This window comes from Phytophthora sojae, assembly GCF_000149755.1.
Source record: "Phytophthora sojae unplaced genomic scaffold PHYSOscaffold_10, whole genome shotgun sequence".
Lineage (NCBI taxonomy): Eukaryota > Oomycota > Peronosporomycetes > Peronosporales > Peronosporaceae > Phytophthora > Phytophthora sojae.
Window position 1 is genome coordinate 982,523 of NW_009258124.1, and position 21,670 is coordinate 1,004,192.

At 54.0% G+C, this 21,670-nt stretch overlaps 8 protein-coding genes across 8 annotated transcripts; 5 read left to right on the top strand and 3 right to left on the bottom strand.

Moving 5' to 3' along the window:
- Positions 1-557: 557 nt before the first annotated feature.
- PHYSODRAFT_305730 (hypothetical protein) lies at positions 558-2,579 on the top strand (the record flags this gene model as incomplete). The annotated part of the gene is given in 7 exon segments (XM_009537204.1): positions 558-614; positions 705-709; positions 729-1,091; positions 1,139-1,696; positions 1,720-2,031; positions 2,078-2,200; positions 2,261-2,579. 7 exon segments carry the CDS (start codon positions 558-560, stop codon positions 2,577-2,579), a joined length of 1,737 nt encoding a protein of 578 aa, XP_009535499.1.
- Positions 2,580-2,784: 205 nt separating this feature from the next.
- On the bottom strand, positions 2,785-3,456 carry PHYSODRAFT_252314 (hypothetical protein; the record flags this gene model as incomplete). The annotated part of the gene is made up of 1 exon (XM_009537205.1): positions 2,785-3,456. One exon carries the CDS (start codon positions 3,454-3,456, stop codon positions 2,785-2,787), a length of 672 nt encoding a protein of 223 aa, XP_009535500.1.
- A 456-nt stretch (positions 3,457-3,912) lies between these two features.
- On the top strand, positions 3,913-5,184 carry PHYSODRAFT_339291 (hypothetical protein; the record flags this gene model as incomplete). The annotated part of the gene is made up of 4 exons (XM_009537206.1): positions 3,913-4,144; positions 4,179-4,242; positions 4,334-4,605; positions 4,691-5,184. The coding sequence occupies 4 exons, from the start codon at positions 3,913-3,915 to the stop codon at positions 5,182-5,184; spliced, it is 1,062 nt and encodes a 353-aa protein (XP_009535501.1).
- A 668-nt stretch (positions 5,185-5,852) lies between these two features.
- PHYSODRAFT_339292 (hypothetical protein) lies at positions 5,853-7,079 on the top strand (the record flags this gene model as incomplete). The annotated part of the gene is made up of 1 exon (XM_009537207.1): positions 5,853-7,079. One exon carries the CDS (start codon positions 5,853-5,855, stop codon positions 7,077-7,079), a length of 1,227 nt encoding a protein of 408 aa, XP_009535502.1.
- Positions 7,080-7,747: 668 nt separating this feature from the next.
- Positions 7,748-8,812, top strand: PHYSODRAFT_339293 (hypothetical protein; the record flags this gene model as incomplete). The annotated part of the gene is made up of 1 exon (XM_009537208.1): positions 7,748-8,812. One exon carries the CDS (start codon positions 7,748-7,750, stop codon positions 8,810-8,812), a length of 1,065 nt encoding a protein of 354 aa, XP_009535503.1.
- Positions 8,813-9,104: 292 nt separating this feature from the next.
- Positions 9,105-11,579, bottom strand: PHYSODRAFT_305732 (hypothetical protein; the record flags this gene model as incomplete). The annotated part of the gene is made up of 3 exons (XM_009537209.1): positions 9,105-9,125; positions 9,193-11,132; positions 11,186-11,579. 3 exons carry the CDS (start codon positions 11,577-11,579, stop codon positions 9,105-9,107), a joined length of 2,355 nt encoding a protein of 784 aa, XP_009535504.1.
- Positions 11,580-11,719: 140 nt separating this feature from the next.
- On the bottom strand, positions 11,720-12,106 carry PHYSODRAFT_339295 (hypothetical protein; the record flags this gene model as incomplete). Its single annotated transcript, XM_009537210.1, has 1 exon — positions 11,720-12,106. The coding sequence occupies one exon, from the start codon at positions 12,104-12,106 to the stop codon at positions 11,720-11,722; it is 387 nt and encodes a 128-aa protein (XP_009535505.1).
- A 1,462-nt stretch (positions 12,107-13,568) lies between these two features.
- PHYSODRAFT_339296 (hypothetical protein) lies at positions 13,569-21,514 on the top strand (the record flags this gene model as incomplete). Its single annotated transcript, XM_009537211.1, has 7 exons — positions 13,569-13,768; positions 13,851-14,178; positions 14,234-14,404; positions 14,900-14,995; positions 15,194-15,719; positions 19,584-19,996; positions 20,681-21,514. The coding sequence occupies 7 exons, from the start codon at positions 13,569-13,571 to the stop codon at positions 21,512-21,514; spliced, it is 2,568 nt and encodes an 855-aa protein (XP_009535506.1).
- Between the last annotated feature and the right edge of the window lie 156 nt (positions 21,515-21,670).

Consider the following 21,670-nt stretch of genomic DNA (forward strand, 5'->3'; position numbering starts at 1 on the left):
CCTTATCGAGCGCCCGCCGGTGTATGCTTACCGCGACGACGTGGCGAGACTTCAATGTGAATCATACAGAATTAGCGTGCAAGTTGTGAAAAGTAGTCTCCTAGGCACTAAGATGCGTGAAGACCCAGCAGTATAATTGCGTGCATAGCCGCTGATAACATACGCTGGAGCAGAACTACAAAAGGGTCTGTGCACTTCACTCGACAGGATCGCTTGCATTTCTACTGTATTATACCTGTATTAATATAATAATACACGGTGAGCGCAACGCGTGCAAGGCTTTCAACAATACCCACCCCACGCACTCGTATTATTAAAATTCTGCATGCTCTCATTGCAGTATTGAAGAAATAGAGAAGTAGGACACATGAGAGGTGTCGTTATAGCGAACATTTTGCCGTGCAGGACTTCCTAAACATGCCAGCAGCAAGTACACATCGCACGCTATTGGCCAACATCTGCTCGGGTTTGCACGAGCAACCGTTCTTCAAAGAGCTGGAACACGTTCGAGATAACGGTTGACAAGAACCAGAAAATACCGCAAGCGCTTACCCAACATGCCAAACGAGGTTCCTCAAACTACCTGTACGTGCGGCGCAGCTCTATCAAGAGGGGTATGTACATGTACGGTAAGGGGTCATTCCGATATGTACGCCATCAACGTCAAATTGAGAATCTGAACGGTGAAATACATGTATGCAAAGTACATGTAAGTTGTACCGCACCAGTAAAGGAAGCCTGCTGGGATTGGACTCCCACCCCAAAAAGCTAACGACCCTGGTGTTATCGCTCAGTAGAGTTTTTGCTCCCAAGACCCAAGGCGAAGATAAAAAAGCAGCCACCATGCGTCTAGCCTTCCTCGTCGTTTTCGTCGCAGTCATTCTGTTTGCAAGCACCGAAGCTGGTCCTGTCAACGCTGCGGCCGTTGCCAAGCTTACGAAGAGCTCCTCGCAGAAGTACAACACCGTGTGGAACAATGTGCTCGCGAAGGTTTTCAGGTCTCTGACCCACAAGAAGTACAGAACGTCCCAGGCAGACATGGGCGCCCACACCGCTCGCTTCCGTCCGTTACGCCTAACCTTAAAGGCTGGGTGATACTCTCTGCACTTACTGCATGCCTTTGTGGACTCTTGATGAGCTCAAGAAGGCGGTGGCCCTGCTTAGGATTGATATCAGCGACAATGTCATCGGTGAGCGGTTCAAATGTTTTGGCTGAGATCTCTGGTATTCGGTCGGCAGGAGATGGAACTCTGGAAACGGACGGCTGCCTTGAACTGCACCTTGTTGCGCGCGTCTTGATTGCTCCGCCATCACGTTCGGAAGATCGGCACGGTGACGAGCGCACCGCGCCAAACGTACTGCACGTGGCAAATGTACTGTCCGACGTGCAATCCGTTGATCGCTGGAAAGCGTGGTCCTGGGCAGCAGATCGCGCTGAGCAAAGCGGTGACTGCGAGTCTCGCGTGGCGGACGTTGGTCATAGCCGCTGGGCCCGACAGAGGCCCAACACGACCCGCTGGAATGCCATCCGCGAAGTGGTTGATGATGCTGGTGGCTTCGAACTGGAGGGCAATGCCGAGCTCACGATGTGGGCACCTGCCGGTGCCTCGTATCGCCGCTGGCGGCGAAGAGTGGGCGATCACCAACGGGTTCGGCAAGCGAGGAAGCCCAGACCTCGTACACGTTCCACGCCTCCGTGTGCACACCGTCAACGCGCAGGATCCGCACGTCCTCTCCGTCGAGTTCCTCCTTTACGGCGCCTCCAGTCACCATTGCCGCGATCACGTTCGCGTGGACGCGGCTCCGAGGCACAACTGGCACCGGGTGCTCGCGCGCAGTCACGCACCGGTCATCAGCTCGAGCTGGCGCCATCTGCGTCGACTTGCTCCACTTGCCCATGCTCATCGTCGCTGACTTGCTCATCGTCGCTGACTTGCTTGCTCTCTTCTCTCTTGCTCGTCGACCTTTCCTCGGCTTGGATTGTTCGCGAATGAGAGAGATCCGTCGGCTTCACTCTCCGGGGCCAATTCGGTCAGTTCGGGCCAATCAAGCACCCATGGGTTTCGCCACTACATAGTAGTACTGCAGCCACTTTCGGTCCGACGGCGGGAAGAGGTCAAGCCTTGACCGGCGGCAAGGTGAAGGACGGCTTCAAGGAGACATCCCTCAAGCCGTCGCACACCGCGCACCGCAGTGGAAGGTGCGCTAGATGATCTCAACCCCCCCCCCCCCCCACCGCCTGACGCAGGACGCCTGCCAGGACGCCAACATCCCGATCGCAAGCTTTCACCGCACCACCAAGTGGGCTTTCAGCTCATCATACGCTGCGAGATGCGTCGCTCACATACCGGTACGCGCGGCGTGTGCTGGAAGTGGGCGCCATGACCCGCAGCCTCAAGCTCGCAGGTAAGATCCAAGGTGCTCGTGCAAACATCGTCGACGGTAAAGCTGAGGACGAGGGAAACACGAGGGAAGCAAAACAAGTCTTGAAAACTCGACTCATGCTGAATAATCGACTACTGTACTTCAAAACTAGACGCTTACTGCTGCGAGGCTCGAAGTTAACTCGCGAGTTCTGAGTTGCTGATGTCGCCGGTTTCTTGACGTGTTGTTGCGCGAGATGGATGTATTCGGGTGTCTTGCTCTGATGGCTTGCGCTGCACTTGGTTACCGGTACGCTTCAACAGCTCCGTCATTCCATTCGGAAGATTGGCACGACCACAGTTGCAGTCGTCCACATGAAATGCACGTGACAAATGTATTGTCCGGTGTGCAATCCGTTGATCACTGGGAAATCCGTCCAGGGGAGCGGATCGCACCAAGCAGCACTGTGACTGCCACTTGTGCATGGTGGGCGCTCACCGGGGCTGGCGGGGCAGCGAGAGGTGCAGCAGCTGCGAGCAGCGCTGGAATGCCATCTTCAAAGTCCTCGATGTGGAGGGGTGCAAAGTGGTACACGATGCTGTTGGCTTCGTCCTGGATGGCAGTGCCGAGCACCAGCGGAGGGCACACGGGCGTGCGTTGCATCGCGGGTGGCGGCAAGAAGTGCGCCTGGACCATGGGGTCGATCTTGCCAAGCGAAGAGGCCCAGCCTTCGTACATGCTCCACGCCTCCGACTGCACACTGTCAACCTGCAGCACGCGCAAGTCCTGTCCGTCGACTCTCTTCTCCTTGGCCTCCTTGGCACCGGCGGCCACCATTGCCGCGATCACTTCCGTGGGGATGTTGCCTGAAGACACAGCTTGCTCGGGATGCTCGCACGCAGCTAGGTCCGCCACGCACCGGTCATCCGCTCGTGCCACCGTCGTCTTCGCCGTCTTGCTCACCTTGACTTTGCCTTGCGCTCGTCCTTTCCGTACTGCCCACCGTGGCACCACTCCACCTTTGATCCACCTTGCTTTAGCAGACACGTGCAGAACGAACCGAACGCCGGCGTTGTGGGCGGCCGGCTTCATTCCTTCACGCAGTGCAGCTGCAAATCGATGGCCAACTTTAAAGTCTGCGTCGCTCAACAATGCCCCCTTCAGCTCGACGCCTCCCGATCCAGTAGCCAGGGCGCCTTAACCCGATCGTCTAAAAACCGAGGCTGAGGCCTCCAGTGTACGCCCGACCTTGAGGCCAACGTCGCCGAGGCGGAAGATGCCGATCGTCAACTGGGAACGATCTACATGTGGGGGAACTCGCGCTTCTCGATGTCTCTGGCCTGATTACAGAATCGACAATTCACGGCGCGACGCAGCTCGGAGGCATTGACACGGAACTGACGCCACAATCGATCCAGTGATGGGCTCGTCAGCATTGATGAAGCTGGTACCTCCCAGTCGCTTCTTCATGAATCCACGCGAGCTGTGCCATCGTTCGAGTATGCGGCGGCATCCTGCGCTTCTTCTCTCCGCGCCCAGACCCCAGTCATGCAGGAGTCGAGGAAGAGGTCTCCGTCGACGGGGTCCCGCGGCCGCGACGCTGGTGGCGGACGCGCCGTAGGGGTCTTCAAAGGTGAGGAAAACCTCAACCAGTTGTACGTGAAGACTGCCGAGCTGCTGCGACTCGCCAAGACGTCATCGGAGGAGAGCGCCAAGCTCAGCAACACCAAACGTCTTCCCGAGGAGGCGGAGGCGGAGGCGCTGACGATTGACTTTCGAAGTACTGGACGACAGCGACGACTACGGTGGACCAGAGCCCCAGACCGATGCCAAACTTCCGCCGACCAAACAGCCAAATCTTCACGCGTTCACGATCAGGTAGAGCCTCCTGCACTCGTGGATCCGTCGCTGAGGATCCCCCATTCAACGAGGTAACGATACCGTCCACCCGTGTATGCGGCCGCCCAAGCACGGGTGTCGAGTGGCCGAAGAACGCCTTCCAACGAGACAGAAAGGAATCACCAGCGTCGTCACGACCGAAGCGTATTGGGGGTAGTGTCGTCGAAGATGGCGGGTTACTGCTTCAGCAGAAAAGATTGCGGGCGAGCAAGGAGTCGATCAGTGGCATGATGAGGCGCGCGTGGAGAGAGGCTGAGGGGGCCACCCAGGACGGATCTCACACGAGCACCTACACCGCAAAGTCGCTCAGCGCTGCTGAGTTATGCCTTCCTCCGGTGCTGTGTGTGTCGGGAGGCACTAGGCAGCTTCCGTGCAGCTGCGAGCCAGCACACCACAGCTGCAAAGTGGTACACTAATGGTACAGTAGGGAACTATGACAAAAACTACGACGACAAGGACTACTATGGCAAGGACTACTACGGCCGTGGCAAGGACTACTACGGCCGTGGCGACGACTACTACGGCAAGGACGTCTACAGCTACAGCTACGGCAAGGACGACTACGACTACGGCTACGGCTACTACCCCGACTACTCGTTCGGAGGCGGCTATGGATACGGATACTACCCGGACTACTACTCGTCCTACGGCGGCGACTACAGCTTCGGCTACGGCTACGGATTCCCCGGCAACTACGGCTACGCTGGCTATGGCTACGGCTATGGGTACCCTGGTTTTGGCTTCGGCTTTGAGTCCGCACCGACGGGTGGCGACGCTGGGCAGCAGGAGACTGGAGGTGCGAGTCCTGTCACCACCACGGAAGACGTTGCCTCCAAGTCGGCGGAGAAGGACAGCAAGACGCCGTCCAAGGGATCCGCCAAGTCCGGCGCTGCGGACAAGTCCAAGGGCAAGGGCAAGTAAAGTAAAGTAACGTAACGTAAACCAGCGTAAGAGGCGCGTGCGTCCGTGCGAAGGCAAGAAGTCGAAGTACCGTAGACGATGGGCGAGGATGTAGCCCACGGCAAGTGTACTGTCGTGTACACCATGTAGCGTTGATAAAAACTGGCAGTGGTAGTACTAGTAGTAAGTAGTAGTAATACGCCGCCAATGGATGTCATCTTTCTTTTTGCGAACGTTTATTTATGTGTGAGGTTAGTGGTGTTAGAGCACTCTTCTAACCGCATGTTACTTAGTCGGTGAAACAAGCGCTGGACACAGTATATAGCCCACCTTTGATTCGCATTGGGCAGATTGAAGACGACTAAAATAACATTTAGAGCAGTTCAGATGAGTAGTTGGAGCTGTTAGACGTTTAGAACAGTACAGATAAGTACTAGTAGTATAGTATCTCTGAAACGAAACCAGGCAGGTAGATAAGCTGTGGCACGTTGATGCGTTGGTTGCATTGTATTTTTTGGTAGCACTGACGTGAAACTACGCAGTGATACTACACATCCTCTTGTATCGAACCATCTTCTTGATAGGTTTTCATTTCTAGTTGATGGTGGTTTCAGATCCTGAAACCGTGATTGGATTGATGGTGCGCTCGCTCGCTGCCTCTCAACCTTGTGAGAGACTACTGAGTGGTAATGGCTTCGTCCATCATCCAGCCTCCGCGCTGCCCCAACTCTCTCACTTTCCAATTCGCCACCCCACAACACTCCACCACTAAACCGACCGAGCCCACACCCGAGCTGGCCTCCGCCTTCAACATGCACTCCAAGCTCCTCGCCGTGCTCAGCCTGTGCGTCGCCGCCTCCGTGCTGCAGGCGACCGACGCTGGTGCCGCCGCTCCTGCAGGCCTCTCGCCGCACCGCCACCTCGGCGCCAAGCAGGAAGACTACGGACACCACCCGCGCCACCACGACCACGACCACGACCACGATCACCGCAAGAAGCACCGCCACCACGATCACGACAAGTACTACCGTCGCCGTCTCGAAGACGCCAAGAAGGCCACCGAGTCCTCGGACTACGACTACGGCAAGGACAACTACGGCAAGGACCGCAAGGACGACTACAGCTACGGCAAGGACGACTACGGCAAGGATGACTACAGCTACGGCAAGGACGACTACGGCAAGGACCGCAAGGACGACTACAGCTACGGCAAGGACGACTACGGCAAGGATGACTACGGCCACCACCACAAGGACGTCTACGAGTACAAGGGCTACGACGACTACGGCTACGGTCACGGCAAGGATTACTACGGGAAGGTCTACTATGGCAAGGATTACTACGGCAAGGCCTACTATGGCCAGAGCTACTACGGGAAGAACGACTACGGCAAGGACTACTATGGAAAAGACTACTACGGCAAGAACTACTACTATGACAAAAACTACGACGACAAGGACTACTATGGCAAGGACTACTACGGCCGTGGCAAGGACTACTACGGCCGTGGCGACGACTACTACGGCAAGGACGTCTACAGCTACGGCAAGGACGACTACGACTACGGCTACGGCTACTACCCCGACTACTCGTTCGGAGGCGGCTATGGATACGGATACTACCCGGACTACTACTCGTCCTACGGCGGCGACTACAGCTTCGGCTACGGCTACGGATTCCCCGGCAACTACGGCTACGCTGGCTATGGCTACGGCTATGGGTACCCTGGTTTTGGCTTCGGCTTTGAGTCCGCACCGACGGGTGGCGACGCTGGGCAGCAGGAGACTGGAGGTGCGAGTCCTGTCACCACCACGGAAGACGTTGCCTCCAAGTCGGCGGAGAAGGACAGCAAGACGCCGTCCAAGGGATCCGCCAAGTCCGGCGCTGCGGACAAGTCCAAGGGCAAGGGCAAGTAAAGTAAAGTAACGTAACGTAAACCAGCGTAAGAGGCGCGTGCGTCCGTGCGAAGGCAAGAAGTCGAAGTACCGTAGACGATGGGCGAGGATGTAGCCCACGGCAAGTGTACTGTCGTGTACACCATGTAGCGTTGATAAAAACTGGCAGTGGTAGTACTAGTAGTAAGTAGTAGTAATACGCCGCCAATGGATGTCATCTTTCTTTTTGCGAACGTTTATTTATGTGTGAGGTTAGTGGTGTTAGAGCACTCTTCTAACCGCATGTTACTTAGTCGGTGAAACAAGCGCTGGACACAGTATATAGCCCACCTTTGATTCGCATTGGGCAGATTGAAGACGACTAAAATAACATTTAGAGCAGTTCAGATGAGTAGTTGGAGCTGTTAGACGTTTAGAACAGTACAGATAAGTACTAGTAGTATAGTATCTCTGAAACGAAACCAGGCAGGTAGATAAGCTGTGGCACGTTGATGCGTTGGTTGCATTGTATTTTTTGGTAGCACTGACGTGAAACTACGCAGTGATACTACACATCCTCTTGTATCGAACCATCTTCTTGATAGGTTTTCATTTCTAGTTGATGGTGGTTTCAGATCCTGAAACCGTGATTGGATTGATGGTGCGCTCGCTCGCTGCCTCTCAACCTTGTGAGAGACTACTGAGTGGTAATGGCTTCGACCATCATCCAGCCTCCGAGCGGCCCCAACTCTCTCACTTTCCAATTCGCCACCCCACAACACTCCACCACTAAACCGACCGAGCCCACACCCGAGCTGGCCTCCGCCATCAACATGCACTCCAAGCTCCTCGCCGTGCTCAGCCTGTGCGTCGCCGCCTCCGTGCTGCAGGCGACCGACGCTGGTGCCGCCGCTCCTGCAGGCCTCTCGCCGCACCGCCACCTCGGCGCCAAGCAGGAAGACTACGGACACCACCCGCGCCACCACGACCACGACCACGACCACGATCACCGCAAGAAGCACCGCCACCACGATCACGACAAGTACTACCGTCGCCGTCTCGAAGACGCCAAGAAGGCCACCGAGTCCTCGGACTACGACTACGGCAAGGACAACTACGGCAAGGATGACTACGGCCACCACCACAAGGACGTCTACGAGTACAAGGGCTACGACGACTACGGCTACGGTCACGGCAAGGATTACTACGGGAAGGTCTACTATGGCAAGGATTACTACGGCAAGGCCTACTATGGCCAGAGCTACTACGGGAAGAACGACTACGGCAAGGACTACTATGGAAAAGACTACTACGGCAAGAACTACTACTATGACAAAAACTACGACGACAAGGACTACTACGGCCGTGGCGACGACTACTACGGCAAGGACGTCTACAGCTACGGCAAGGACGACTACGACTACGGCTACGGCTACTACCCCGACTACTCGTTCGGAGGCGGCTATGGATACGGATACTACCCGGACTACTACTCGTCCTACGGCGGCGACTACAGCTTCGGCTACGGCTACGGATTCCCCGGCAACTACGGCTACGCTGGCTATGGCTACGGCTATGGGTACCCTGGTTTTGGCTTCGGCTTTGAGTCCGCACCGACGGGTGGCGACGCTGGGCAGCAGGAGACTGGAGGTGCGAGTCCTGTCACCACCACGGAAGACGTTGCCTCCAAGTCGGCGGAGAAGGACAGCAAGACGCCGTCCAAGGGATCCGCCAAGTCCGGCGCTGCGGACAAGTCCAAGGGCAAGGGCAAGTAAAGTAAAGTAACGTAACGTAAACCAGCGTAAGAGGCGCGTGCGTCCGTGCGAAGGCAAGAAGTCGAAGTACCGTAGACGATGGGCGAGGATGTAGCCCACGGCAAGTGTACTGTCGTGTACACCATGTAGCGTTGATAAAAACTGGCAGTGGTAGTACTAGTAGTAAGTAGTAGTAATACGCCGCCAATGGATGTCATCTTTCTTTTTGCGAACGTTTATTTATGTGTGAGGTTAGTGGTGTTAGAGCACTCTTCTAACCGCATGTTACTTGGCAGCGGTTTGTTGAGTTGAATCAGCCACTCATACGAGGTGTCTAGCGAGTCGGCATAGTCCTGATCTCCCTCCGCAGTCCACTGCAAGAGAAGTTCGCCATGTTGTACGCCATTGAAATGATGCTTGTCGTGGTAGAGGATGAGAAATGTTGGCACCGTGTGTAGCATCCCACACTCCTCAAGGTATGCTTTCGCAGCTCTATCGTTAAGCACCTTGCTATATCCGGATTCGTGATCAGATCCGCTTGATGTACGATACGTTTTGTACATGTATATATGTACGTGTGCATCCCCATGTTCGTCCACATCCAGCACAAGCAGTGGTTCACGCATATACTGAGCCATTGCACGGAGCTCGTGAGTTCCCGCCCAAAAGCTTGATGGTACTGTTGCCGAAACACAGCGATCTCTCTCCTGGATATAGTGGTTGAACAGACTAGCGGTGGCACTGGCAATACCGTCGCCGTGCTGGCGATTAGGATACAGCCGTCGGATCTCAGACACTGGGTCGACGAGACCTAGCTCCACATCTTTGTGAAGATTCGCCAACATGATAGTGTAGACAAATCGTTTCAATTTGTTGGCGCCTCTCGTTACCTTCGACGTTTTGGGCAACAATTGTCCATCATAATTTGTTGTCGTAGCGTGCAGCGCAAGGATGGCGCACTGTCCGTTGGCAGCCACATCCACGGGGTTTCCCTGAAAATCCTTGAGCCAAAGCGGCAAAGGAATTGGTAGATCACTATCTCCAACCTCAGTACCCGCATGCGGGGCTCCCATGGTGAACTCCTCGTCAGAGGCTGGGCTCGGCGGAAGGATCTCCGTCGAGGCCGCGGTGACAATCTCGGCCTCACTGTCAATGATAGCTTGGCTGGTGTGCACATAGTCTGCCATTGACCGCTGCACAAGTTCCGTCGACGCGATTGCAACAGCATCTGGATTAGCAGCAGCCGCAACCGTGGGTACGTCTCTGCGAGCTTTTTTCTTTACCACAACCCGTTCTTGATCATCATCGCGCTGACGTTCTTCATGGGCAGTAGCGACCCCAGCATCCTCCGGTGAATCGCCAGGAAAGTTAGTATCTACCTCCATATCGGTAGCGTGGCGTTCCCCCGTCGAATCCGCATACGCGTATGGGGCCTCGTCGTCGTCATGATGGTGCACTTCAGAATCCGATATATCCATGTCGTCGTCTACACTGTCGTCCTCATCACTATCATCATCGGCTAATGGACCATATTGACCGAGCGCCTCCGCACGTTGAAAAGCCGCAAATCCGGTAGCTTGCTTCGTGCGTGATTTGGCCTTCGCACTTGGCTTTTGTTTTGTGCTGGATTTGGAGGTCTTAGCTCCGACCGCTGCCGAGGTCTTAGCGTTCTTAGCCGCAGACTGCGTCGAGTGAGACGTCTGCTCCGTCTTCTTTACTGCGCGTTGATCCTTCTTCGACCTCTTTACAGCGAAGCCATCGTCGCGAGCAGTGAGCGATGAAGCTGCATCCAGTCGCACGTCAGCTGGTGTAGTCAACGCTGGACTGGAGGCACTGGGCGCGATAGAACTAGTGTCGTTCGCCGTTGTCACTACCTCCGTACGTTCCAATAAGGCCGAGCCATTTTGCGCCAACTCGTCTTGCTGTGCCGTGAAAAGAGCGAGAAGCTCCGTAACTGAGTTCACCCGGTACGCCGAGTCTCCTGCCGGTGTAACCTTAGTCACCTCACCCTTGTATACTCGCGAAAACCGAGCTTGCGTCTTGGCGAGTAGACGACCAGGGACCTTGCACATTTTAGCACTGTGTCTTGCATTGAAGCATCGCGTGCACGGAAATCGTAAATTGGCTTGGAAGTGATGGAGAGTTATCATCGTTCCGTTTAAGTCAACCCGTGTGACCCCCATCAGAGCGTCAGGACACTTGGCTTGAGCAAACTTGACTTTGTGGAATCTGTTGTCATAGATATCCGTTTTCTGCGACCGTGGATATTCAACATCGAGGACTTTAGCTCCTGCAAACTGCGACATCGCTCGTGCCAGTGCGGCAAGACCCAGCGCTCCAGCTCCATGGACATATAGTGCATACTGCAACTCCAGCTGTGCCGGCGAAACCTACCCGTTCCTTCATCTTGGGGTCGGCGCACCGTGTCATGGAGTGAAATCACGGCACGCTGGAAGCGTAAGGCTTTCTTCACCCAGCTTTGAGCTGCACGCTTGGAGTAGAAACCAAAGCTGAGCGTGTGGCTGCCGTCGTAAATTAATCGCTTCACGTCGTTGAGGAGGCCGCGTAACACCGGAAGCCCAATGCCAGTCGCGGGGTCTACGTTAGCCTTGTGTAGCTCTTCTAAGATGGCTACATGCGGCGCGTTCCTGGGTAGGTTAACGTAGGGTGGGAGGTTGGCCGTCAGCGTATAATTCATGTGTGCCTCATGAAAGTCTTCCAGCAGAGCACGATGTTCGCTGACCAGAATCTCCTTGATGAAGTTTGGAGGATGAGGAAATTCCAACATACCGCTTGTATAAGCAAGTAAAGTCCCTTCTTCTGCCTCTGACCACGCTCGAATACTTTCGTCGGAGCCCGTTTATACTCCGTCCGTCTTTTCCCTACCGGGTGATTTGGAGAGTTGTCGTAGTCGTCCTTGCCGTAGCTTTAGTCGTCCTTGCGGTCCTTGCCGTAGTTGTCCTTGCCGTAGTCGTAGTCCGAGGACTCGGTGGCCTTCTTGGCGTCTTCGAGACGGCGACGGTAGTACTTGTCGTGATCGTGGTGGCGCGGGTGGTGTCCGTAGTCTTCCTGCTTGGCGCCGAGGTGGCGGTGCGGCGAGAGGCCTGCAGGAGCGGCGGCACCAGCGTCGGTCGCCTGCAGCACGGAGGCGGCGACGCACAGGCTGAGCACGGCGAGGAGCTTGGAGTGCATGTTGATGGCGGAGGCCAGCTCGGGTGTGGGCTCGGTCGGTTTAGTGGTGGAGTGTTGTGGGGTGGCGAATTGGAAAGTGAGAGAGTTGGGGCCGCGCGGAGGCTGGATGATGGTCGAAGCCATTACCACTCAGTAGTCTCTCACAAGGTTGAGAGGCAGCGAGCGAGCGCACCATCAATCCAATCACGGTTTCAGGATCTGAAACCACCATCAACTAGAAATGAAAACCTATCGAGAAGATGGTTCGATACAAGAGGATGCGTAGTATCACTGCGTAGTTTCACGTCAGTGCTACCAAAAATACAATGCAACCAACGCATCAACGTGCCACAGCTTATCTACCTGCCTGGTTTCGTTTCAGAGATACTATACTACTTGTTCATGAGTCTTCGGGAGCGCCGCCAATAGATGCACATGGACGAGGAGCACGTGTGGACACACCCGCCGATGACTCGGAGGATCCGACGGCAACAGGAGAGCCGGCGGCAGCCGGGCTCTGGGTACACCAATGACTGGTCAGGGAGACCCATATATACTGAGATCAAGTCAAGCGGAAACCGGGAGTAATCCGTCTGATGAGAGGCACCAACGAGCACAAGGAGAACAAGAAGGAAAGCAGGAGGGGAAGACTAGAGAGTAGTTTGAGAGACGATAACATTTAATCTCACTTCGGAATTTGCCCCCTCAACCACAAGCTACAAACCAACACTACTAGTACTTATCTGTACTGTTCTAAACGTCTAACAGCTCCAACTACTCATCTGAACTGCTCTAAATGTTATTTAGTCGTCTTCAACCTGCCCAATGCGAATCAAAGGTGTGTGTCCAGCGCTTGTTTCACCGACTAGGATATGGAGATGCACTTGAAGAGCTAGATGTGCTGTCAAGGAATGCGAATGTGAACGCGATGCTTCTTCGTAACATGAACATGCGAGATAGACTGGATATTGTGCTTGCCCGACTCGGGTTTCCCACGCTGTCGACAGCTGAGCTAGATGAGTGCGAGCTGGAAGCAACAATGACAACTGAAGAAATGATTATTCATGAAGCCTACGGAGTGGATGGTTACGCAAGCGGCTCTCAATCGTCTAGCGCAAAGGTAGAAGGTGCCACGCAGCTCCCGTCTCGGAGCCCGCGGATCGCCTCGGGCAAAGTAGTTGAAGATGTGTACATTCGCTTACTACGCGTGATCAGCACAGATGCTATTCGAGAGGAAGACCGCCCTCAGTGCGAGTTAATGCAGGCTGCGAATCAGGAGGCGTTTAGTAGATGGGTGTCGCTTTATCGAGAGTCGTTGGGAATCCCGATGATGAAGCGAACTGAGACAAAGGTGGATTTTCTCCGTTCTTGGCTCCTGAACAACTGCAACGTGCTCAGGCATTTGTTTGCTTTCTTGCCGTATCCTGAATTAGAGGTGAAAACATGGTCAATTCAAGATTTGCTCTCCTGGGGATCTGCCGAAGTTTACTTTGAGCAAACAACTGCAATTGCTCGTATTCTTCACGATGAGAACACTTCACCTGCAGTTCGGGTTTTCTGTTCTGACTGGCATCCCCGCTGTGTCTCGAGTGACAACGTGGCCAGCATGCACCGGCATGCGGAGGCACCGGAAGAATGGCGGCGTCTTAAGCAGTGGTTACCAGCAGAGCTGTGCAGAGACAACTACGTTGAATTACCTGATGACGAGTGGAAGCTTCTCCATGTGCTGCCATACGTTCTCACGATGTGGGGAGCTACACCGATGGGAAGGACTCCTCACTGTGCTCGTCTTGTTCGGCACCATGAGTACCCCTTCCTCGACACGCTATGCAAAAGTGTTATTTCAAGTGCTGACTACTCCACGCTCCATCGGGGCTAACCTGGGCAGAGTGCGATGCGGTTGGGCTGCAACGCATGGACTGCTCCCAAGCGCACTAGTGGGCCACCCGGCCCAGCACGGGTCTTCGGCGGATGTCTCGCCGCCGCAGACCCGACAGTCGTCTGCCGCACGATTAGTGCAGACGACATTACGAGACACGTTCCTGCCTCAGTCTCCCCAAGCCGCTAACAAAAGCCGTCGAAAGGAGTTCCAGCGGCTGAAACGCAAGCTAGCCAAAGCTCGCAAGAGAGAAGAGAAAGCTTTAGCCTCTGCAAGGTTGAACAATGACCGCGGTATGCTCGCGTCTGACAGAACGTTTGGCCTCATCACTCAAAACGTGAGAGGTTTTGGTGCGACGCCAGCCGCGCACAGTGCTTGGCTGAATTCTCTAGGGCGCACAACATCTCACGGGTACCAAGATATCGCAGTACTGCAAGAGACACATGTGCACACGTCAGAGATCGAGGAAGCGCGGCGTGAACACGCTGCGCGTTGGGGGTTTCGTGTCGGTGAAGGTTGTCCTGTTTACTCTTACTGGGGTGCAGCGGAAGATGGAAAAGGAGGTGTGGGCATACTGATCAACCCCTTCGGAGCCTACCAAAATGTTCGACCGTATTGGCAACATGCTTGGTCTCCTCACTTTGTCGCGATTGTGGGTCAATTAGACGGTTTGGATATTGTGGTTGCAAATGTTTATGCCCCTATAGATCAAGACCCGAGGGAACAGCTTTTCAGCAGTTTACTAGAGTTGGAGCGACCAGAGCATGGCAGAATCCTGCTCGGGGGAGATTTCAACTGCACACTCGATAGGGTACTTGATCGTACGTACACTTCTCGCTCTAACTCGCACGACTCGCCCGCGCTTAGATATCTTCTCGCAACATGGAGCGCCTGTGACTGCTTAGCATTGTTCACACCGGCGGGTGACGATTACGCACGAGTGAGGATGCTTCAGCAGAAATACCACACTTACACGTACAAGGTGGACAGAGAACCTGAAACGTGTAGACTGGATCGCTGGTATGGCACTGCGTCTGTTAGTCCGTGGGTGGCCGCAGTTGAAGTCGTTGCTCCAGCAGCTAACGCTGATCATGATGGTGTACAACTCCATCTGCGCTCTCCCAGGAACCCGCTCCGAGTCAAGCGACCCAAGCGTACGTATCCGGTCCCTAGCTATGCCAAAAGTACGGCTGATGCCTGTATACATGGGATTCTCGATGGACTATACGATCGACTACGAGATGAGCAACCGAATGCTGACGAAGCTGTTATTCTTTGGGAAGCCATGAAACAAAGGGCCTATACTGGACTGCGACGGTGTGTCCGTCAAGCACGACGGCACTTATCGGCAGAAGCTGGCACGACTATTACGCCAGCAACGCGCTGCGCTTGCAGCTGACACTCCCCGTGAGGATGCAATTGACGACATCACCGCACGACTAGATGCGATATCCATCCGGGACGCTGCCAGCACCTCTCGACTGGAAAAAATTCGTCAGGCAATATCGGAGCTCCAGGCTGAGCGCGGTAAGCAGAGGATGAAGCGGCGTATGCGCGACCACGCTTGGTACGACGGCAAGACTACGCACACGCTTTTTCGTTCTACATCTACAAAGTTCACGGATAATTCTGTCCCAACTTTGGTCCCGGATACTAGTGCGCCAGCTCGTGACATTCATGACAAAGCGAATATTTTCGCAGATGCCTGGTCCCCCATTTTCAACCAGACACCCGCTGATCCTTCCGCTATCGACGATCCGCTGCGGTGGACGGCTGACAACAGCTTTACTGACGAAATTCAACGCGCCGTTGCGGCGGATATTTCTGAAGCTGAAGTAGCTGCTGCAATTGACGAATGCGCCGCTGGAAAGGCATGCGGTCCTGACACACTTGGCAATGATTGGTACATCGATTTCCGCGCCAAGTTAGTTCCCGTACTCACTATTTTGTTCAACTTGTGGTACACAGCCGGTGTTCTCCCTCCTTCATTTTCGGAGGCGGACATCTTTTGTCTTAAGAAGAGCGGAGATCAGTCGAACCCGCTTAACTACAGACCGCTCGCGCTTCTCAACTCCGACTACAAGATTTTCACGCGCATCCTAGCAACTCGAGTTTGTAAAACACTTCCTGATAGGATTCATGGGAATCAAAATAGTTTTGTCCCCGGTCGACAATTACACGATACAATTGACCTATTTGCAGCGGCTCAAGTGATGGCAAAGACGGATAACACGCAAAGAGAAGCCCTCGTCCTTCTGCTGGACTTCCAAAAGGCGTACGACTCGTTGGGGCGTGAATACCTTCTCCGTGCTCTTGCTGCTCATAGATATCCTCGGCAATTTGTGGACGCGGTAGCCTCGTTACACCAGCACACCCGAGTCCGTTTCTTAGTGAACGGTGAACGATCAAGGTGGGTTACGGTATCTACAGGCATTCAGCAGGGATGTCCCCTGGCACCTCTCCTTTTTATTTGAGCGCTGGACCCGTACTATCGTGCTCTTGAACGCTCACCACTGCTTCGTGGAGTTGTGTTGAGGTCGGCGGACCGGCAAATGGAATTGCGAGTTGGTGGATATGCGGACGACACGGCTACATATTTAGCATCGACCAAGGAAGTACCTGCACTTTTGAATTTGACTGCAGAATTTAGCAGGGCAAGTGGGCTTCATGTTAACGAGCACAAAACGGTGGTCATTGCCTTACACTCAGACGGCCCCAGAAAATCGATGCAGTTACCAGGACGATTGCAATTTCAGGGGAAGGACATGTTCGGCCGTTACTTGGGCGCGCAAGTCGGTAGTCAGACTGCGACGGAGCACGCTTGGACCAAAACAATAGCCCAGCTCACCACCACCTTGCGATTGGCCTCACTGAAAACGATGACTGAAGATCAACGGGTTACAATAGCCGCTGCGGTTATTATCCCCAAGTTTACTTTCGTTGCTAGTCATATTTGGCCCAGTTCAGCCTGGGTCAAAACTCTCCAACGCTACGTACATAATTTCGTATGGCACGATCAGTTTACGGATAAGGCACTATTCAAGAGAGCGTGGATTTCACCTAAGATTGCAGCGCTTCCCAGGGAAGATGGCGGATTGGCGCTACCTGATGTCAGACTGGAACTACTGGCGATGGCTGGAACTGAACTCGCTCGTTGGGCGTTATCAAGTGATGCGACTATGTTGCTTGTTGGCTTCGTCATCGGAAGCCAGCATCTTGATCCCAGCGGCTACATTACGGTGGGGGTGGGAGAATCAGATCCGACCCGCGGTTCATTTCCGCCTTCATTATAGCATGCAGGCTATCGGTTGCTGACTATGGTAGGACTCCCTTCACCTCGAGCACCCGACAAGGCTCTAACAGCAACACTTCAACGAACCCTAGTGGATATCATTCCTAGTGAAGATGATTGGACGACTGGCACATGCCTTGTGGATGTACGAACGCTTAAAGGCGAGAACTATGTCAACTTTCGTAAATGGCAGCGAGAGAAGTATGGTGATTTCTGTGCGGAATGGTTACCCAGCATGGAAATTCGACATCTGCTTTTCTTCACGGCTAATGGCGACCGCGTACTACCTGACATATGCTCTTCTAGTCTGACGGGGAACCACTCACGGCAAGTAAACGAAAGCAACCAGGGTGCGCGTGCGTGCGTGCGAAGGCAAGAAGTCGAAGTATCGTAGACGATGGGCGAGGATGTAGCCCACGGCAAGTGTACTGTCGTGTACACCATGTAGCGTTGATAGAAACTGGCAGTGGTAGTACTAGTTGGGGCGAAGCCCCCCTATAATGAAATCGCTCTGTTTTATCGCTCTGATTTACTTTCTTTCGATGAATTTATGGATAGGGCTAGGGAAAGGTTTAATGGTTGCCTCTCCCAGGGGCAAAAATGCTGCATTTTACCTCCATATAAGATCCTTTCAGGCCAACGGTTCCGAGTGACTGTTCATAGAAGATCAGGGATTTAGCCTCCTTAAACTGAGGCCCGTCTTTTAGGAGGCCTCTTCCAAATAGAGCATATATGGTCTGTGGGCCTTCTAAAGTGGATTTGGCTTAAAACTGCGTTATTTTAGCTAAATGGGTACTCTGATTTGATGAACTATTGACCCTATTTTAGCGTCGTATTGCACATAAATCGGGGTAAGTGCGCTTGTTGAAGGTCTGCTTAGAATAGCTCTGCTGCTTAGCTATTGCTACTGCATGCCGCAGGTTGCTTGCCGTCACCTCACGCATTCGGCACGCCTCTTCCAGGACCGCCCTAGGATGCGGCCAGGTCGGTTGGTACACTGGGAGCAGGACACACGAGCACGGAGTAAGAGGCACCGGCGACGGCGTGGATTTGGGCGGGCGCCTGACTCACGCTTAGGACGAGCACGCTCCTGAAACGCTCTGGGTAGATCGCCCTCCCGCGCAGCCATGCGCGGCAGCCGCAGCGCCTCTGGCTACCGCGGGTTGCAAATTATTAACTGGTCAGATTTACATTTTTAACTAGTTACTTTTTGAACTGCATTCTCAGGCTAGTCACTTCTGCATTCTTTTCTAGTTACTTGTGACTAGCCGACAATGCATAAGTGACAAGCGATAATGTAAATTAGGGATAAAATTGCATTTTCAACCAGTTACTTTTACATTGTTCTTCTACTGCGCAGTCTCTGGGCCTGGGTTTACACCCGCGTGCTCCGCACACGGTCCGTAAACCACAGGAGGCGTTCCACATTGGCCTTGGCCTGGGTTTAAGCCCGCGTGCTTCGCACACGGCCCTTAAACCTCAGGAGGCGTTCGACTCCGGGATTTGCCTGGGTTTAAGCCCGTGTGCTACGCACACGGATCCTAAACCACAGGAACAGCGTTCTACACCAGCATTTGCCTGGGTTTACGCCCGCGCGCTACGCACGCGGCTCATAAACCGCAGGTGGCGTTCCTGCTTGGTATATCCCTCCTTAACATTTATTCTACACCCTGATCCCTAAAGCCCCCTTACCCTCAGTGCACAAAACCCTAGACCCCCCTCTACCTCTCCCGTGGGGGGAGCACCTCGCTGCGCTCGGTAGTCGACATGACCCGCCTTCGGCGGGCGTTGGCGCTGTCCGTGCTTGATGGTGTCGTTTGACAATGTGCTGGTACGCTGAGTGTAACCGTCAATCGCCATAAAAAGGACAGCGTAACCAGTCAAAACTGTAAAAGTAACAAGTTTAAATTGCACTTTTCCAAGTGACTAGTCTAAAATGTATAAAAGACGAGAGAGAGAAGATGGTATATTGTCCCTTTAGTTCTAAGTTGCTGCCTATAGAGAGCGTACCAGGCAAAAAGAACCTGGCCCTCTGAACGTCGAACAGGAAATAGCCTTCTGGCTTCTTTTCTTCCTCCCGATATCTCTTCTTCCTGTCGTTGCGCTTGTCGACGACTTCCTAACCACCGGCGGGGCACAACGTGGAACCGTTGATCAAGTCCGGGGAGTCTGGCACTCGAGGCAGCTCAAACACCGGACCTGCCACCGCACTGACTCTCAGCGGGCGTCACGGCCACCACGGAGTTCACTTCGTAGGTAGTGATGGTTATGAGTAGCCGCGGTTCAGAATATTTTAAATAATCTGAATGTTCTAAATGTTATGATGGAATTAAAATGAATCAAAATGAATCAAAACTCGCAGCTGCCCCCTCGAAACTAGAGGGAGACCCCGGTGCAGCGATCTCCTCGCCTCGCCGCTCGGCGAGTTACCACCTCCCCACTTGTCCAAGCGCGAACTCCTCGCATTCCAGCTACCCGCAAGCCTGGGCGGCCTAAGCACTTCATCTGGCGCTACTTCGAGAAGATCACGGATGGCTCGGCGAAGCCGCACGCTGAGTGCCACTACTGCCACGTGGTTGTTCGCAGTGCTCAGCCTGGAACAAACATGCAACGCCACCTCAAGAGCTGCTGTTCCGTTCCTGTTGCTGTCAAGCGTATCCAGGACGCGTTCCGGGACCCGCAACCTTCAGCTGCTAGGGAACCTGTACCGGCTGCTGTTGGGTCTACTGCTGCTGCTCCTGGTGGTGACGTCCGTGATGGACATCCCGCGGTGCCCGTCCCAGCGCCAACGCCGACCCAGCAGCAACAGTTTGAGATGGCACTGGCTATCACGATTTACCTGTGTGCTCTATCATTTGTGCTGGTTGAGTCTCCAGCATTTCGCAAACCGTTTGAGATTTTAGCCCCGGGGATTCGATTTCCGTTTAGGTAACGATTGAGTGGAGAATTGTTGCGGCGTGCACGAGATGAAATCCGCGAGAGAGCCATTGAATTCATCCGACTACAAAAAGTTGTTACAATTGTACCGGACTCCTGGGCGAACGTGAATCACTCGACTATAATCAACTTTATGGTTGTAGCCCCCGGGATGCGCTCCGTCTTCTGGTCTTCGCTAGCAACCGGCACAGCGTCCGAGACGGCAGAGTATTTGGCGGAACACCTTGGACGCGTAATTGACGAGGTTCAACAAGAAACTGAAGCGGTAGTGGCTGGCGTCCTAACGGACAATGCTAGTAACATGAGTGCAGCGTGGGCGATATTGGAGAGGACGCGACCGATATTTGGAGGAGGTTGCGCGGCGCACATGTTGAATTTGCTGATTCAAGACGTGTGTGAGATAGATTTTTTCAGCGAAATACGGGGTAAGGCAGTAGCCATTGCTACGTACGTTCGAGACCATCACGCCGTGCTGAGTCAGTTTGTATCCACGTTGCACGAGACGGCGAATGGCCACCGTCGTGCATTAGCGCTTCCAGTGAGCACGCGATGGTATTCGCTACACGCATGCTTTTCGCGTGTTCTCGAAAACCGGTCTGTGCTTCGGAAGCTGTTTACAGAATCGCAGTTCAAGACGCTGCTAAAGAATTCAGCCTCAAGCGTTGCAGCAAAGGCGAAACTCAGTCAAGTGAAAAAGACAATCCGTGATCAGTCGTTTTGGAGTAAGCTGGAGCAAGTTGTGGCGTTCCTCGACCCCATCATTGAAGCCCTCCGCGAACTTGAATCGGATAACTGCTCGACTTCGCGCGTGTATTCCCGATTTAAGTGGCTGCTGAACCACCCTGCCTACGGTACTGATGAAGTACAGTCCCCAATCCAAGCAGCAATCAAGGGCCTGGTTGACAAGCGATGGAAACATGTGCACACCGACGCCATAGGTCTGGCATTCCTGCTCGACCCGCACACAACCCTCACCGACTTCGTTGGCACAGATGAAAAAGATACCATCAAACAGGGGTGTGCTTTCGCTGAGCGAAGTGGCATACTCGATGAATTGGGTGTAACGAGGGCACAATTCAACGGTGCGATGTATAGCTTCGCTAGTGAGAAGCGCAAATGGACGCCTGCAATGTGGCGTGACAACGAGGGAGCCGCGCCTCAAGACTGGTGGCCCACACATGCAAATCAGTATCCAATGGCGTGGGAGATTGCCAGACTCGTATTCGCAATTCCACCATCATCGGCGGCGAGTGAGCGGGCTTGGAGTATCATGGATTTCATCCATTCCAAGAAGCGCAACCGCTTGGCGGTCGACAAGGTCGACATGTTGGCCTCCATCTACGCCAACCACCTTGCCGTGTCCACAGAGGGTGCGGACTGGGCCCGGCTGCACTCGTATCCAGAAAGTGGTGAGGCCCTGGAGAGGGAGGCGACGGAGCAGTAGTGAGTGCATGTCCAAGCTGCGCATTCTATATTGAGCCAGGGTAGTTTTGATCTATTTTGAGCTAATGTGCAATTAATATTGAATGGTAAATCGTTTTGAATGATTTCGAAAGTTCCTCCAAACCAGGGGCGGAGCCAGGGCCAAAATGGGGGGGGG